The 15,928-nt window shown below is 36.0% G+C and overlaps 3 protein-coding genes across 4 annotated transcripts; 2 read left to right on the forward strand and 1 right to left on the reverse strand.

Annotated features, from left to right (window-relative positions):
- The first annotated feature begins 992 nt into the window (after positions 1-992).
- LOC409781 lies at positions 993-6,322 on the forward strand. Its single transcript, XM_006561070.3, has 10 exons — positions 993-1,281; positions 3,047-3,319; positions 3,526-3,789; positions 3,925-4,094; positions 4,220-4,291; positions 4,387-4,673; positions 4,769-4,930; positions 4,998-5,108; positions 5,214-5,398; positions 5,482-6,322. The coding sequence occupies exons 1-9, from the start codon at positions 1,252-1,254 to the stop codon at positions 5,396-5,398; spliced, it is 1,554 nt and encodes a 517-aa protein (XP_006561133.1). The 5' UTR covers positions 993-1,251; the 3' UTR covers positions 5,482-6,322.
- On the forward strand, positions 5,396-8,161 carry LOC100578822 (protein IWS1 homolog). The gene is made up of 4 exons (XM_003249754.4): positions 5,396-6,002; positions 6,419-6,726; positions 6,965-7,224; positions 7,295-8,161. The coding sequence occupies exons 1-4, from the start codon at positions 5,428-5,430 to the stop codon at positions 7,991-7,993; spliced, it is 1,842 nt and encodes a 613-aa protein (XP_003249802.2). The 5' UTR covers positions 5,396-5,427; the 3' UTR covers positions 7,994-8,161.
- Positions 8,162-8,169: 8 nt separating this feature from the next.
- On the reverse strand, positions 8,170-12,094 carry LOC725127. 2 transcript variants are annotated; one of them, XM_001121011.5, is made up of 4 exons: positions 11,594-12,093; positions 10,754-10,981; positions 9,997-10,208; positions 8,170-9,679 (listed from the first exon to the last, which is right to left on the reverse strand). In XM_001121011.5, the coding sequence occupies exons 1-4, from the start codon at positions 11,594-11,596 to the stop codon at positions 8,962-8,964; spliced, it is 1,161 nt and encodes a 386-aa protein (XP_001121011.2). In that variant the 5' UTR covers positions 11,597-12,093; the 3' UTR covers positions 8,170-8,961. The 2 variants fall into 2 exon arrangements, with proteins under 2 accessions (XP_001121011.2, XP_006561132.1); XM_006561069.3 differs by having other exon boundaries at positions 10,754-12,094.
- Positions 12,095-15,928: the final 3,834 nt, after the last annotated feature.

Consider the following 15,928-nt stretch of genomic DNA (forward strand, 5'->3'; position numbering starts at 1 on the left):
CTTGTGGCGCCATCTCTTCGAAAAGTGCTCAAGTTAAGGTTCTTCTGTCTTGAAAGAGATGGCAGCACATACCTGTACCGACTCGTGGCGCCATCTCTTCGAAAAATGCTCAAGTTAACGTTTCTCCAATTTGCGAAAGATGGCAGCACCTACTTATAAAGACTCGTGGCGCCATCTCTTCGAAAAGTGCTCAAGTTAAGGTTCTTCTGTCTTGAAAGAGATGGCAGCACATACCTGTACCGACTCGTGGCGCCATCTCTTCGAAAAATGCTCAAGTTAACGTTTCTCCAATTTGCGAAAGATGGCAGCACCTACTTATAAAGACTCGTGGCGCCATCTCTTCGAAAAGTGCTCAAGTTAAGGTTCTTCTGTCTTGAAAGAGATGGCAGCACATACCTGTACCGACTCGTGGCGCCATCTCTTCGAAAAATGCTCAAGTTAACGTTTCTCCAATTTGCGAAAGATGGCAGCACTTACTTATAAAGACTCGTGGCGCCATCTCTTCGAAAAGTGCTCAAGTTAAGGTTCTTCTGTCTTGGAAGAGATGGCAGCACATATCTATGTCGATTCGTGGCGCCATCACTTCGAAAAATGCTTAAGTTAATGTTCCTCTAATTTGCGAAAGATGGCAGCACATACTTATAAAGACTTGTGGCGCCATCTCTTCGAAAAGTGCTCAAGTTAGGGTTCTTCTGTTTTGAAAGAGATGGCAGCACATATCTGTGCCGTCTCGTGGCGCCATCTCTTCGAAAAATGCTCAAGTTAAATATATAAATTTTACAAAATATATAGACATTCTATTATTCTATAGATATCTACATTATTAAAAATTTAAAATTAAAATTTAAAATTTTTTCTATTGTTTTTTCAATATTTATAAACTACGATTATCTAGACAGTTAATTAATTATCTATGCAATTTCAAAAAGATCGAATGATTGATAAATCAATCTATCCTAATTTCCCGCAAATCATACGTAAGCCTTCCGTTCTGTGAAGAAATGTGCGCGAGCGCGAAAATATACAAGTTACGCATGTGTATTTCGTATCGTGTGAACAAGTTTCCTTTCACGACTTGTCTCATGCGGACGCATCTTTTAATTCTAACGCGAAACTCAATCTAGCATTTTGCATATTTCGAAGAAAAACGCGAATGAAATAGTTTAAAAACTGTATTCTATTATCGACAAGGACGAAATTTTCCGTTACCGATCATATACATTATTGCAACAAGTCTTCGAAGCTGTTGACATGTCACTATTCGCATGTTGCATACGTCGGGTAAGTTTTTGTATTCCCGACGTATTTATTAAATTATTGTATAACTTTTTAAGAAAAATTGGCGAAAATCAACTGTATTACAAATCCGAATTATTTAAATACAGGTAAAAATAATAATAATATGAAATATGAAGTATTTCATATTCAATTTCTATCATGTGTACTTCCGTTCTCGAAATAATTGGAAGATATTATTTTTTTATATAAATATTAATAAATTATTACTAGTATTATTTCTCTTCTTTATGATAACGTTTCTTAAACATTTATAAATAAAGGATGTAAGATAATATAATTGAATTCGATAATTTCAATTTGAATAAAATATGTATATAAATAAATATTACATATTTTTTTAATGATATCTCAATATTCCAGTTAATATAACATAATATAAACATATTAATGTATATATATTTAATTTAAAGTTATTGCAATTTTCTAATTAATCATTTATTCTTATTTTTAAGAAAAAAAACTTAAATCTTTAAATTTCGTACATATAATTTTCTAAAATATCCTCCTATTGAAGATTTTATTTATTTCTTTCTAAAAATTAAAATAATAAATCTAAGAAAAAACTACTTATATTTGAAATTATTTAAATCCATGAATAAAAGAGCGAATATAATAAAAACTTTCAATTTATGAAAATAGATAATTGAGAGAAAATGTAAGATCTTAGTTCATCAATTTATTTGGAAATAATATTAAAATATCCTCATTCTATACGATTGATTAACTCAGAATGGAGATGAATTAATATCTCAAGCAAATAGCAGTATCATAATAATAACCATTAATAAAATGAAATTTTACTCATGAAGAGTTTTTTTCAATCCTTCATTTTCATTCCATTTTTATTTTTTATAAAATAATTACATTTCACAATTACGTATAAATACACGTTAAATAAGGGTACAAAATGAAATCAATTGTTTACCAGAAAATATAAAAAAATTAGTGCTGAGTCGATTTTTCCATGGCCGCGGGCTAGCCTTAATTCTTGCTCACCCCTGTCGTTCAGGTGGCAGAATCGGTAAACAGAAAAATGAAGTTAACTTCGCGTTACGGGGTTGCCGGGGGCTGGGAGCATGTTCAACGTAACTCGCTAGGGTGAACGGATACATTTTCCGCTACTTAACGGATTTCATGCTCAAGTATCAAAGAGATCGCGTCCTTGCTCTAATCAACGCTTGTATTAATAGAACACGACTTTAGTTTTTAGTAAATTTTCTTAGGATCCTTGCTTCTTTATATTATTCCGTACGTAAGTCGCGGTGTAAGGTAAATGTCCCAATTTCTGTTCACTTTCTTGTTTGCTAACTATTAACTTGATACGATAATTGTGGAAAAAGATATTTTTAAATTATTTATTTATAAGAGCATCAATTTGAAAAAGAAATTTGAAAACAAGAAACTTATTTTCATTAATACATATAATAATAAACGATATAAAGAATAAAAAAGAATGAATCTTTTCAAAGATCGATTGAATTGAAAATTATTATTTTTTAATTCTACAATGTAATAAACTAGATATTGAGAAATTTATCTTATTATCATATAAATATTATCTTATCTTCAGATCGAGGGATTCCGTCGATTAACACTGCATATAAATAAAGTTTTAAATTTATCTCGAACCGTTCTTTTTTAACCCTGTTTGATATACTTCAAGTGTATTGATTCGAAGTAAAAATTCAGAAATCGTCGTTAATCTTTTCGATATTTTTTTTTTTTTTCATTTTATACGATTTCACAGAATCAACCGCAAGTGGATGACACCCGTCAACAGGCATTGTTGAAGGAACCACCGGAAATATCGTGGGAGAATACGCTTGGAGCACCGGACGGTGTTCCCTTTGATGACGACACGAAGGAACTTCTCAGAAGATGTATCGACGTGTCGACATCGACACCTACGACCCTGACACAAATCATGAAACGAAGCGAGGCCTTTCCTATTAATTTTCCAATTAACACCGTAAGATGTTCTGCTCTGAAAGAAAGAGGAATTAGCACAAACATCCTCGAGGTTAGACCATTAAAATTTCTTAGATATTTCCTTTCCTTCTTCCTCGTACTCTCATTGAATGTAAAAGAATTACAATTGATATAATCATATGCATATAATTTTTTTTAATATATAATACCAACTTTGAAATCGTATCTTAATTATTAATTTAAGTATTATTAATTTCATTTCAAATTCAACATTTGAGGTCCCAGATTTAATTGTAGATGAACGCGAATTCGGTTTACCCTTTGATACATGAGGCGATGTTACCATTGCTGGCACGATGGTTGAAACACAAACGATTATACGGCAGTGCAATCGAGAGATCCATGTATAAGGATATGGGTCTGGTGCAATTTATTCATCGTTTACTGGAGAAGAGAGCTGTACATTTTCACGAGCCTGTCGATTCGTGGAAACTGATCGACGGAAAAATAGGCGTGAACGGATGGGAGAACGTTGGAACGGATCAAGAAAAAGAACCTTTGGTTAGTTATCTATCTTATTTGTATCAATATCGTTTTTTTTTAACGAATATTTAAGTATTGTATCTTTCAATTGTATCAAAAAAACAATTCTGTTTTGAGAATGATACAAGATTGATCATGTATTGTTGCTAACAGGTATTAACGAAATGTTTATCGTACGACGAGATCAAATTATCCGCGATGATGGCGATGTCCTCCCACACAGAATTCATAAACAACGGTTCACGAGACAATGAAGGCGTCGTGAGTACCGATCCAGACTCTGTACAGCCGAGAGGAGTCATTATAGGTGTCGTGGGATCAAGGTTTTTTTATATGTTTATTTAACAAAACTATTGGATATGCTTACTAGAATTCTTTTAGATATAAAATTTTGATTTTTTCCCGCAAAAGATCGCATTTTTCACTTCTTTTGCCTCGTCTCTTGCAGATTTGAACGACCAATCGTTATGGAATATCAAGACATTCTTATTACTCCTCAACAAAACACTGTCGACAATGGGTGAGTTGTTTGAAATTCGTTACAATGAATGTATCTTAAAGTACAAAAAATGTTTGTAAAGTATTTGATTAAAAGATTGTATGTCTGCACGATAGATATGGATCCCAGACAAGTGGAAGCTCGGAAGAAAAGCACGAATTGCGCGTTTTATGGGCGAAATTCTATGGCGAGGAATACCATCCGCTCTACGAGGAAGCGGTGAAGAGGCTTAAAGCGAAAGACAACAAAAGATATCTTTCAATAAATAATCAAACAATTTTTGACATCGAAAATTATATGAAAAGAACGCTGCTCACTGTAGAAATCATACTTCTCGAAGCGAACACACGAGCAGAGAAGCAAAACACAACTGCTTTCTTACACGTCGTAGGCTTTGGTCTGGGTAAGTAAGTTTCTTTACAGAAATATTCATAATTTATTATCTATTAGAATAATTGTGTTGTAATTTCCACACACATATGAAAAAAATATTTCCAGGTGTATGGAAAGTGATTCAAGATCAAGAGATATATTTCCTAAAGACGTTCGAGATTGCTCTCAGAAAGATGAACAAGAAACTGAGATATGTGTCGGACATAATGTTCGCGTATTTCCATCAGCAAAAGTGCGGCGACGCTGAGAACGGCGACTATCTCGGAGGTTCGTTGGATGATTTTAACACGTTCGTTTCAACAAAGACAATCGTTAACGAATCGACATTTTTTAGATATAAAGATCCACTTTGCTCTCAGAGAGCCTCACAGCAAATTGACCAGACCCTCGGACACGAACAAACTTCTCGTGGTTACATACGCATGGGATGGAAACGCGTTACCAGGTTTTACAACAGTTTACTTTAATTAAAATAATATATATACATCCTTGTAATAAAAATATTTCCTTATATTTTACTAAATTTATTTATCAGTCGTTTAAATTATAGGAAACGAATTCTGGGCTAGAAAATTATCATCCAGCGGGAATTCTGCAGCAGCGTGCAGTACACAAGTGGCAGAATTACACACATTCAGAATAAATCCTCGAGCATGCGGAGCCAGCTTGCACATCGCATCTGCCCAGCATGGTATTCTGCACATATCGGATTACGCGAAGTTACATCTTGCTTAGGTGAATAATTCTTGAAATTATAGTTATTAATGATAATTCTTCCTAAAGCAAGTATAGTAATAACGAAGATTTTGTTAACCCAGGAAAGGGCTGGCCCATTGGGCACCAGTCAACGAAGACCATCTCGATCCCCTCGTAGCCAAAGAAGTCGTAGCGCGGACGTAGATTGCTTGAAGAAATACACGGAGAGACGTGTCGAGGAAAGAAGGCACACAGAGATACCGGACACGAGCAAGCTCGATCCCTCCAGATGGATACCACTGCCGAAAAATATCACGCGTATTCAACCGGCGTTAAAGAAGTCACCGCAGCCAACGAGAGACGAAGAGAAACGACGTTCGGTAACGAGCGAAACCGAGGAAATCGTGGCGGATATCGGTAGAAAAACGAGCGAGGGCACACCAAAGAAATTATCTCCTACGAAGGAGGAGGAATCGACGACGACGAAGGGGTCCGCCGATGGGGAGAGAAACGATACGCCGATCACGTACAGGCAGACGGCAGGCAGGAGTCATAGCGCGGACGTCACCCATATAAAGAAAGAGAAACTGGTCGAGGAACGAAGGAATACGGAATGCAGCGACCCCAGAACGATCGCGACGAGGTTGACAGAGCACATTTTCCTAGTCAAAAAGAAACCGATGCCATGAATGAAATTCTATTTGAGATCGCGTAACAGTATCGTGATAAGTAAACGTACCGGAAACGTTGCACTAACTGTAATAATCGATCACTAGAGATTAACTATGTCGTCATGCAAATTGTATGTAAATAGAATAATAATAATAATAATAATAATTCGATGTTGGTCATTTGGTGTGGATAGAAAATGTATATGGTTATACAATGCCAAAACAAAACGCAGTTTTCGTTTGTTCGGTAAATATAAAAAAATATATATATACATATATATATTAAAAAAAAGCAATAAAACAAAAAAAAAAGAAAACTGACCATTTCTGGCGCTTAAACAAATGTATCGAGTCACGACAATGGATTTCTGATACCAAATACCTTTAGGTGGCTACCGCAAATTAACACCTCAAGGTTCCGCTACGATGCATCTCCATTCGCAAGGATCAGCAACAGCTGCGAAATCACGAAAAACGCCGCGACCAGATGGATGACGTTCGTCAAGAATCCGTCTCCATGCCCGATACCGCGAATGAACCCGGAAAGAAAGCCTTCCGCGGCGGAAGCCACGTCTTGTCACGCGACTGACAACGCCCAGATTAAAAAATGTAGGACAGAATCGCCCAAGTGGGAGCCATTGAGAAAATTCGCGCCAATGGCGTCGAAGTCTGACACGGAAAGTAATCAAAAACAAGGTGAACAATAGCAATGAATTTTAATATATTACTACTACTATCGCGTTAAAAATATATTAATCTATCATCACGCGTTCTGCGGATATGAATTGAACAATGCTGAACAAGATTTATATAAAAATTAATCTAATCAACACAAATAATTTATTAATCTAAGCGAATATTGTGTAATAATTATTTATATACAAAATAAAATATTTGCCTCGAATATTCTTAAATTTTACATATTTAATTTCAGATAAGACGGAATCGAATCAAGAGTTGTCATCATCGACAAAGCATTCCCCAGATGCCAACGAGCAATCGAAAAGACTCACTCAACGTATGCGGGATCTGTACGATTTCAAAACGGAGAATGAGTGGCCGAAGAGGGCGATGAATGCTCGACGTGGAAACACGTGGATAAGTAAAAGTAGCAGCGAGGAGGAAAGGGCGGGTCTAACGATTCGTAGAAATAGCCAAGATTTAGAATTCAACGACAGGATGAACGTGATCAAGGTAATACAATACAAACTTCCTTTGTTCCCCTTTACAATTTCTTTATAAATTAAAAATATGTGTGACACAGCTGAAAGACACGAGGGATCATCAATCGGATCATCGTCAAAGAGTTAAACCAACGTCAAAGAAAGAGGAGGATCTCGGAGACGGTACCGATACTTTCAACAGTGAATACGAGGAACGTTTAAGAAAATTCAACGACAAGCTTCGATTCAGCGAGGATCTTGGCACGGCCAAGCCGAAGATCAAAGAGAGGCGAACGTACTCCGACGACTACGACGAGATATCTCGTCGAGATTCCACGCGATCGACTCGTACAGAGGGTTCGATAAAATCGACGCGCACCGAAGATTCCGCCCGACTGACTCGTACAGTAAGTTCAGTTCGATCGACGCGCACGACGCGCACGGAAGAAAGTGGATTCCAGGGCGAGAGGAAGAGGCCCTCGGACGCTAGCGGCAAATCTAGGGAAAGCTATGCCGAGGTGGCTCCTCTAACTCCCACGAAGAGAGATTCTCGTGCGAGCGACGCGAGCTACGCAAGCATCGCCAATTACTCCGGGAAACGAGCGAGCGTGGACTGTAAAAGCAATAGAAAAATGGTGGAACTTCCGCCACGAAGGGCTTTCAGTCAAACGGAAGAGAGGCCATCGACTCCTGTCCCACCGGTAGAATGGAACGACGATCGTTACGCGGCCGCTCGTCTCAAACAGATATCCGAACGCCAGAAGAGGGACAGTACGAGATATAAAGTGTACCTGACGTAAATTTATATATTTCATTCTATGAATAAATGTGTTCATAAAAATTCCATCGATGTAACGAGAGAAGAAATTCGATTTTGGGGATGGTAAGAAGAAGGACTTAAGATTTTTAATTGCGAGAGAATCGAAGGCGAAGGTAGATAGAGAAAAAAAAAAAAGAAAAAAAAAAAATACGTGCGTTTGGTAAATTTTCATGGATCATTTATTTCGTCAGCCTGTGTGATCGACCACCGAGGCAATTATTTTAATTAATCAAATGTTACACGTAATCGTTGAAAGTTTAACGAGCACCACACAAAATCCTTCCCTTCTTTGCCACTGTTCAGTGTCGAGTTTAATATGTGTGTTGTACGAAGATGATATTTTATATATAAAGGATCATTGTATAATTTGTAGCGACAAATTGTTGAATCGTTCAATTATGATTATGAAAGGAATGTAACGTATCGCTATCTCGCGTAAAGTTTGAACTTGAAGTTTTGAACGATAAATGATGCTTGATTGATCGAAAGGGAAATATATAAATCATGTATCTATACAATCACAATTGAACATAAGGCTATGAAAGTGTTAAAAAAAAAAAGAAAAATATACCTAATGTGCCGTAACACACAAATCATGTAATACTAATTCAATAACTAATAAAAAAAATTCTTTAAGAATGATTAATTACAAAGGAACGTTAAGTTAAAGACTCTTAAACTCTATCTAACTCAATCTATTCAATAAAACTTATTCAATCTAACTAAGATTGCATTGTCAAAATATTATGCAATATTAAATCAAATCTCTTAAATCATCATTATCATCATGAACAAATAAAGTTTAATTTTTTTACAACAGGAGGTCTCAAAATTCCTGAAGTTCTCTCTTAAAATTACAAACTACTTTATATTCGATCGATTACCCCCTCCAGTTAGAAACAGATCTCGATCGATTTCCAAAAGATATTAATACCTAAAAGTTCGTCCTTACTTCCTCTCGACGTTTCGAAAATCGTTACGAAACCCTGAACTCGGCTCTTTAATGAACGTCACCTTCACTCTTTTTCTAGTGAGCACACCGTGAACCGGAGACGGCAAACCTTTGCAATCTCTACTCTGCCCGGACATTTGTTCCTCTTCCTCCTTCTCGATCTTCAACACCCTCTTCTGCCCGCAATTTGCTACACTTCCGGTAATGGTGGATGCGTTGCTCGTTACAGGCACGCTTGAACAAGTCAAAATACTCGAGCTACTTACAACCTGTACGTTTATCTGTGGCGACTTCGAAGGAAAAATCGAAGATCGTGAACCAGGGGGTCGCGTTACGCTCCCGTTGCTCAATGGATTCGCCGTAAGAGAATTTTGCGCAACGGTCATTGATGGTGTTATACTTTTTTTGCAAACAGAATTCGGTACATTATGCCCTGAAGGCGCTATCATTAACAAGTTATTACCATTTTTATCACACACAATGTGAGAAATCGTATGCTGTAACTGTTTCTGGTTGGCGAAGCTCGTTTTGTATGCCTGATTTTCGTTCGTTTGTTTCTCTTGCTTCAAGTATACCGTCGATTTCCCGTGATGGCTCGTTGAATTTTGACCGTTCAAATTGGGCTCGCATTTTATCCTCACCTCGTGTTGCATCCCCTCGTTTCGCTCTTGCGCCTTTTGCCATTCCAGAACGTTGCTTAGCAGCTGTATGTACCTGGTAAATGTAGAATTTTAGAGAGTTTTGCAAGGAAATATTGTTTTGAAACTGAAATTAAAATTAACTAAGCATATATCAGACTTATAATGAACATTCCATGTTTTAAATGAAAATACGACGACTCTCTGTCAATAGTTAAATTACTTTTGACAATTATTAAATAATTCATCATATGAGTAAGATTCTCTATCAAAAAAAAAATATTGTACAAAGATATGTTTATGTCATTAAACGCGATTATATCGTTTAAGTCAAGTTAGAGGGATTATCTATTCATTGTTTAAGAGGTTCATTAGATTCTGTTTAAAACTTACTTAATCGCCATACGCAAGATCTCGTTCTTCGACAATTTCTTGTCCGGTGGATGTGTAGGGACTAATTTTCTAAGCTCGGCGAAAGCTCCGCTAACATTCTGCTGTCTCCAACGTTCACGACTGTTCGTGAACAATTTTCGAACACCCAGAGTCCCTACTCGAGATGTAGGCGAGCCAAGAAGACCTCCTCCAGAAGACGAAATACCATCTAGCTACGAAATTATTACTAATTTTAATCATCAATCTTTCAATTCTTTTTTACTAAAAATTTTGTACAATTATTACAAATTGTTGCAGATGATGACGAGTTCTTAATAAGACTTTTCATGATTCACTTAAAAATAATATTGATTGAAGTTTCGTTTAAAAATGTTCATGATACGTCCATGGAAAAGCAAAATTAAAATTACAACTCAAATCAATCAGAATTTTCACCAATCAGAACATAATCTTTTTAAAAGATTCTATTACTATTATTTCCATTTTTTACATCCACGTTAAATTTTAAATTTATATATAAAAAAATCACTCGAACTCGATGTTGTTCATCACAATATCCAATTTTTTGTTATCATCAAAAAACAATTAATTACAATTACATACACAATTATCACATATCAATTATCTTTTAAATCGACACGTAATACTTATTAAATTGATTTCACACACTTGGAAGAATCGGTCATTTCACAAAACACGCAACGAATAAATCATCGGTATCGAGCTATTAAGATCAATTAACAGAAATTTTGCTCACGGAATTGTTTCGATCCCGCCGTTTCTTTCCTTGCTCCTCTTCCTCGTCGGTATCATGGGAATAAAATTCATCCGAGAGCGTCGCTTCCTCCTCCGTGTCCCTCGACGTACCAGGAGAATCGCCGACTTCCTCCGCCAGTTCTCCTTCAACGGACAATAGCGAGTCCGCTGGAGAACCGTTCTCCGTTTCCACTGTACCTCCGCCACAGCCATTGTACGTCAGCATCGACTGCAATTTATTAATTAATCGTCTCGGCTTCCCTCGGATCATATTCGTCCCGACTTTTTCGCGTCACACCTTCGAAAACGATCAACTCGCGCGATGGGTTGTATTGGTTGTATGTAATAAACGAGCAACGTGAATTAAATGTGATCGAGATGAGGATGGGTGGCAAAAGATGCGGGAAATCCGGATGAATTATCGTGAACAAAATTAGATTAAATAGGCGCCTACAGGATGCTCTTATCGCAACCTCTCTCCGAGCTTTCGTCCCTGACATTCAATAGGCCAATAGGCATCTGGATGAGCTGATATTATTACGTTTTATTCGAATTAATTAATATTTTAATAATTCGAATTCGTTTGTTATTTATGAGAAAGAGATATTCGTAGATGCACGTTTTGATGAACAATGTTTCGAGATTTCTTTTTCTTTTGAAGAAAATACACTGGAAGGTTATTTTTAGGTAGAAATTTCTGAAATTTTTCAACCGTTAGATTGAATCACAATAAAAACGAAGAATCAATTCAAGTCATAATTTTTAACGACACCACAAATGAAATATTCACTCGTAAAATATTCATTATTAACACGAATGGGTTAATAAGGTGGATCCTTACCATGTTGGAATGTCAAGTATGGTTCACTTTCACCTTAACACTGTCTCATTTGGGATGCGCGACACGTTGATATAACGTTGTCACTTCAACTTAAAACTTGGCTACGAGAATTCAAGGATGTCAACAGTTTTCCCAAGGACACGATCGTTGATGATGTTAAACCGACTGGCGAGTTCAAACGGGACGATTTAACTAATAGAAAGTGTAGTACAACCCCCGAGAAAATGAATTTTGCGAAGGCGGAGCGCAGGCCTCATGGGTGGAGCTCCTCTCTGGTCCGTCCCATACTGTTCCATGCGTATCCAGCATCCCCCCAAACACCCTTAGGTCGCTGTTAAACCCCTATCAGGTATCAGGACGAGAAGAAAGAAATATTGATTGTTCCACTATGAAAAAAAAATTGTATTATTGAATGTGTAGATATCTGTAATCGTAAAATTGTATTGAAATAAAAGTGAACTTACGTAACTTAATTATTTCGTAGTTAAAACGAAACTTCTTCCTTTTCATTCTAATAATATCTAAAAAGTTACATCTTCTAATATATTTTCTAACATATATTTCATAGGATATTTCTATAATTAAAAAAAAAAGAATAATTTCTCAAGGAAGTTAATTTAGTATGATATAATAAGAATTATTTAATTCATTATCATTATAATTACGAAAGATGAAAAACTGAATCAATAAAATAATAAAAATTTAAAATAAGTATAAATAACGTTTCAATTTCGAAATAAACAATTTTGACCGTCAACACGTGTGTATTAATGAAATTCTCGATTTAACGGATTTTGATATATTATGATTTTGATAGATTATTTCTGCTACTATTTGTAAACGATGCCTTGCTTATTCCGTTGATTCCATCAATTGATTTAATTTTGCTTTAGAACAATCTTATTATCGTAGAATAAGACACTTCTTAATATAGATGTTTATTATAGAAATTGTTCGAAATATTATTCTATGTAGATTCATTTTGAAACAAAATTATTATTATGCATACCTGCTAGAAACCTGTCTTTTCTTTTCAATTCTGTAAGCAGAAAGAAGAAAAATATATGATTTCATATATTCAATCATGAAAGAAATTGATGTGAAAATTTTATTCTGCATTGAATACAATTTTTCCACTACCTTCATAATTATTTAAAACAATTCCAAGACGAATTAAATTTACCACTAAACTTTCCAATTATAATACGTTTAATATTAAAAAAAAAAAATGTCTCCGCGATAAAATTTTTTCACAAAGTTCGAAAAGTTTCTTTCTCCCAAGTTCCCAAACAATTAGATCCTTATTAGCCGAATCCCGCAGAGTCAATGGGGAGGTGATTCTGGGGAAGTGAAAAAAAAAAAAGGAAAAAAGGGAGGGAGAAGCCTTGTTTAATATACATTAGGGGTTGAGAAGCCCCTAGCCTAGTTGTCAAGTGGCCACCAGCCACGAGCTGTTTTATTGTGACACCTCCGAAGGGTGCTACAGATTTTCCAGCGGGATGAATCGAAGAGTGTCATCGTGCGATCCCGATTAAATGATTAAATCTCCGATTCGTGTTCATTCGAGCGCTATTACCGGCCAATCTGCGTGGGAGCTAGATAATTTCGTCTAAACTCGAAATGACTATAGATATAAATTAACGATTAAATTAAACATGGTGCACAATAAATTATTGAACTAATAATTTAGCATGTCAATTACGTTGTATATAATAATGTAATTGTAATAATTTTACACAATCGATTGATCATTATTATATTGTACCAGTTTATGGATAAGTGTATTTTGTTAGATAAAAATAATTACGTTCGTACGTGTCATTGAATGCAATATTATTGAAATATCAATGATTTAATTCGTGTAAAGAACATTATAGAAAAAGAACGTTTGCGTAGATGAATGGTTCGAGACGAAAAGAAAAAGAAAAGAAAGAAAGAAAAAATGAACTTCAGTACGTTATTGATAACGTTGGCGATTAGATAGGACACGGGTCTGACGGTTATTTGCTGTTTAATTGTGTAGGAGGCATCTTGGAGTCAGATGTTAGCGGGATGAAACAGGAAGAAGGTGGAGATAGATTTAGTCATGAGCCTCTATACACATGACGCACCGATAACAAAAGAACGACTTCATTGAAACTCTTTCTTTATCCATTGTTACAGAACCAGATGATGGAACAAAGAGCTCATTGCGATAGATACTCGAGCAATTTGTTGAGCTATTGTTGTTAATATATAAGAAAAAAAAAAAAGAAAGAAATTGGGATATCAATTGCGGTTTTAAAAATTCCCAGAAATATGGGGAAAAAGCGATCTCACGAATTAAGAGGGTGATTTAAGACCGTATGCGTAGTATCTTTTAATGCCGTTATTAGGATCCCGCTTTTTAACTTTATCTGACACCTTAATCTGAAGATAAAAAGCGTATAAATGGCACGTGCCTTATCCTTGAATGGAGTCGCGTGCCTTATTCGTAGATGCCACCCCATTTGAGGGGTGATTTTTTTTCTCTCATTCTTCGTTGATCCATTATTGCGGCCGCATATGGTATTTCTGCAACAGAGAAATGTGGTAAAATATGAATAAATAATACCGATAGATATCTGATACACAAGATCAATTCGTTTCTTATGGATATTTTATATTATTTTCTTGTATATTTGACCGATATATTTATTCAATCTATCATCATTCTTAGTCAAATTTCTTAGTCAACATTATGTCCCTTGTTTTATGATCTCTGAATCATCTTTTCAGTCCTTTTCCCTTTGAATTCAATCGTGTACTCATCGTCCGTCAATGAGTAATTTTAAAATAAAAATTTGTTAGCAAATTTCTTATATCCGCTACAATTTATGCAAAGAATTTATGAAAAAAATATAAATCATATTTGATTATCAGTATGTGATCAATATTAATGCTGGCTCAAGATTTATTCCTTTGTGATAGAAAAATCATTTGAAATCCATTTTGTAGCGGTTTCCCACATACTTAATTTACACGTGCCGAGGAATACGAATCAAGTATTAGCATTTATCTCCTGTAAAGTAGATAATCTCTGCGGTCGAACATCGATGAAATTATTTTCTATCTTTTTAAAAGAAAAATTATTTGAAAAAAATTCACACGGAATTACACAAGTTTTTTTGTTTTGTACAAATTGGAAAGGAAAAATAGATTGCTGCAAATTCCACGACTGATGCAAATTCCTTAATAAATTATAAATAAATATAAATTGTTTTAAATCAACCATTTAATTAATCATCGACGGTGAAATTTCTCCTCTTCCTATAGCAGAATGTGTAATATATAAAATCGTAGATTTAACGATGCCACGATAATGTGTTATCGGTGAATTGTATACGTATTGTTATAAGATATCGGGTGAAGTAGCATGGAAAATCTAACCGAGAATGGAATATGGTCGAACACGTAGAAGAATTATCGCCGGCAGTCCGCTCTAATAGAAAAGAGGCGTGTCGGCCGGTTTGCGCAGTGTCCCATGAAACGTCAACGCGTTCAAATAGGACCCCCGTTACCAAACCGAGCCTCAGGAGCCACGAGGGCAGGGGGTGGAGGGTGAAATCAATTTTCGTTATCGCTGTCAACCAGCCGCCCTATATTAATTCCATTATTAGTGTTTGTTTTCCACGTGCGTCTCCAACCAGACAAACGTTGATTCGTTTTGATTCGAAATTATCCAATTTCCGGTACGCAAGAAATTAAAATTGAAGGGAAAAATGAAAGAATCAATCTATTGGAGGCAAAACACTGAAACACTTATCTCCTCTTAATTCATTAAAAAAATCCAAATAAATCAAGAATTTATATGGAAATTTCTCGTAAATAAAGTTCTTCGCTAAAACGTAGATAACATTTTCATCGATTCTCCTTCTCGCACGAGTGTTCCGTTCCAACTGTCTCCCATATTTTCGTCGTAATCCGTTTACCTTGTCACCAGCTTACGAAAGCTGCTATCATAGAAAAGACAAAGTTATTTTCTTTTCTTTTCTTTTTTATCAAAATCGAGTTTCTTGTTACAAGAGGAGAAGAGATAAAATATCCTTCGGTAATATTCCAAGATGGGTATCGAACAAGGACGTCCACGTCCAAGAACGAGAGGCCGTGAGTCGGTGAATTCGCTTCAAAAAGTCATTGAAGCCACGGAGGCTGCGCGGAGCACGAGTGTTCGGTGCTGATAAGGGATGCCCCGCCCTCGAAACCCCCAGAATCGTCCTCCCTCACACCCCCACGGGGATGGAATCGTAGGGTCAAGTTGTCGGGAGTCTCTTGCATCGGCATGAAGTATTAATCTGACGGATTAGAAGGACAGAT

This window comes from Apis mellifera, linkage group LG5, assembly GCF_003254395.2.
Source record: "Apis mellifera strain DH4 linkage group LG5, Amel_HAv3.1, whole genome shotgun sequence".
Lineage (NCBI taxonomy): Eukaryota > Metazoa > Arthropoda > Insecta > Hymenoptera > Apidae > Apis > Apis mellifera.

Excerpts from the sequence above, each read along its gene's own strand:
- LOC100578822 (XM_003249754.4), top strand. The coding sequence starts at position 5,428 with ATGATAATTCTTCCTAAAGCAAGTATAGTAATAACGAAGATTTTGTTA. Across the intron at positions 6,003-6,418 it reads CCCAGAACGATCGCGACGAG|GTGGCTACCGCAAATTAACA; the intron begins GTTGACAGAGCA and ends AAATACCTTTAG. Across the intron at positions 7,225-7,294 it reads ACAGGATGAACGTGATCAAG|CTGAAAGACACGAGGGATCA; the intron begins GTAATACAATAC and ends TGTGTGACACAG.
- LOC409781 (XM_006561070.3), top strand. The coding sequence starts at position 1,252 with ATGTCACTATTCGCATGTTGCATACGTCGG. Across the intron at positions 4,095-4,219 it reads ATAGGTGTCGTGGGATCAAG|ATTTGAACGACCAATCGTTA; the intron begins GTTTTTTTATAT and ends CGTCTCTTGCAG. Across the intron at positions 4,674-4,768 it reads CGTCGTAGGCTTTGGTCTGG|GTGTATGGAAAGTGATTCAA; the intron begins GTAAGTAAGTTT and ends AAATATTTCCAG.
- LOC725127 (XM_006561069.3), bottom strand. The coding sequence starts at position 11,023 with ATGATCCGAGGGAAGCCGAGACGATTAATTAATAAATTGCAGTCGATG. Across the intron at positions 10,209-10,753 it reads GGCGGGATCGAAACAATTCC|CTAGATGGTATTTCGTCTTC; the intron begins GTGAGCAAAATT and ends ATAATTTCGTAG. Across the intron at positions 9,680-9,996 it reads ATCTTGCGTATGGCGATTAA|GTACATACAGCTGCTAAGCA; the intron begins GTAAGTTTTAAA and ends TACATTTACCAG.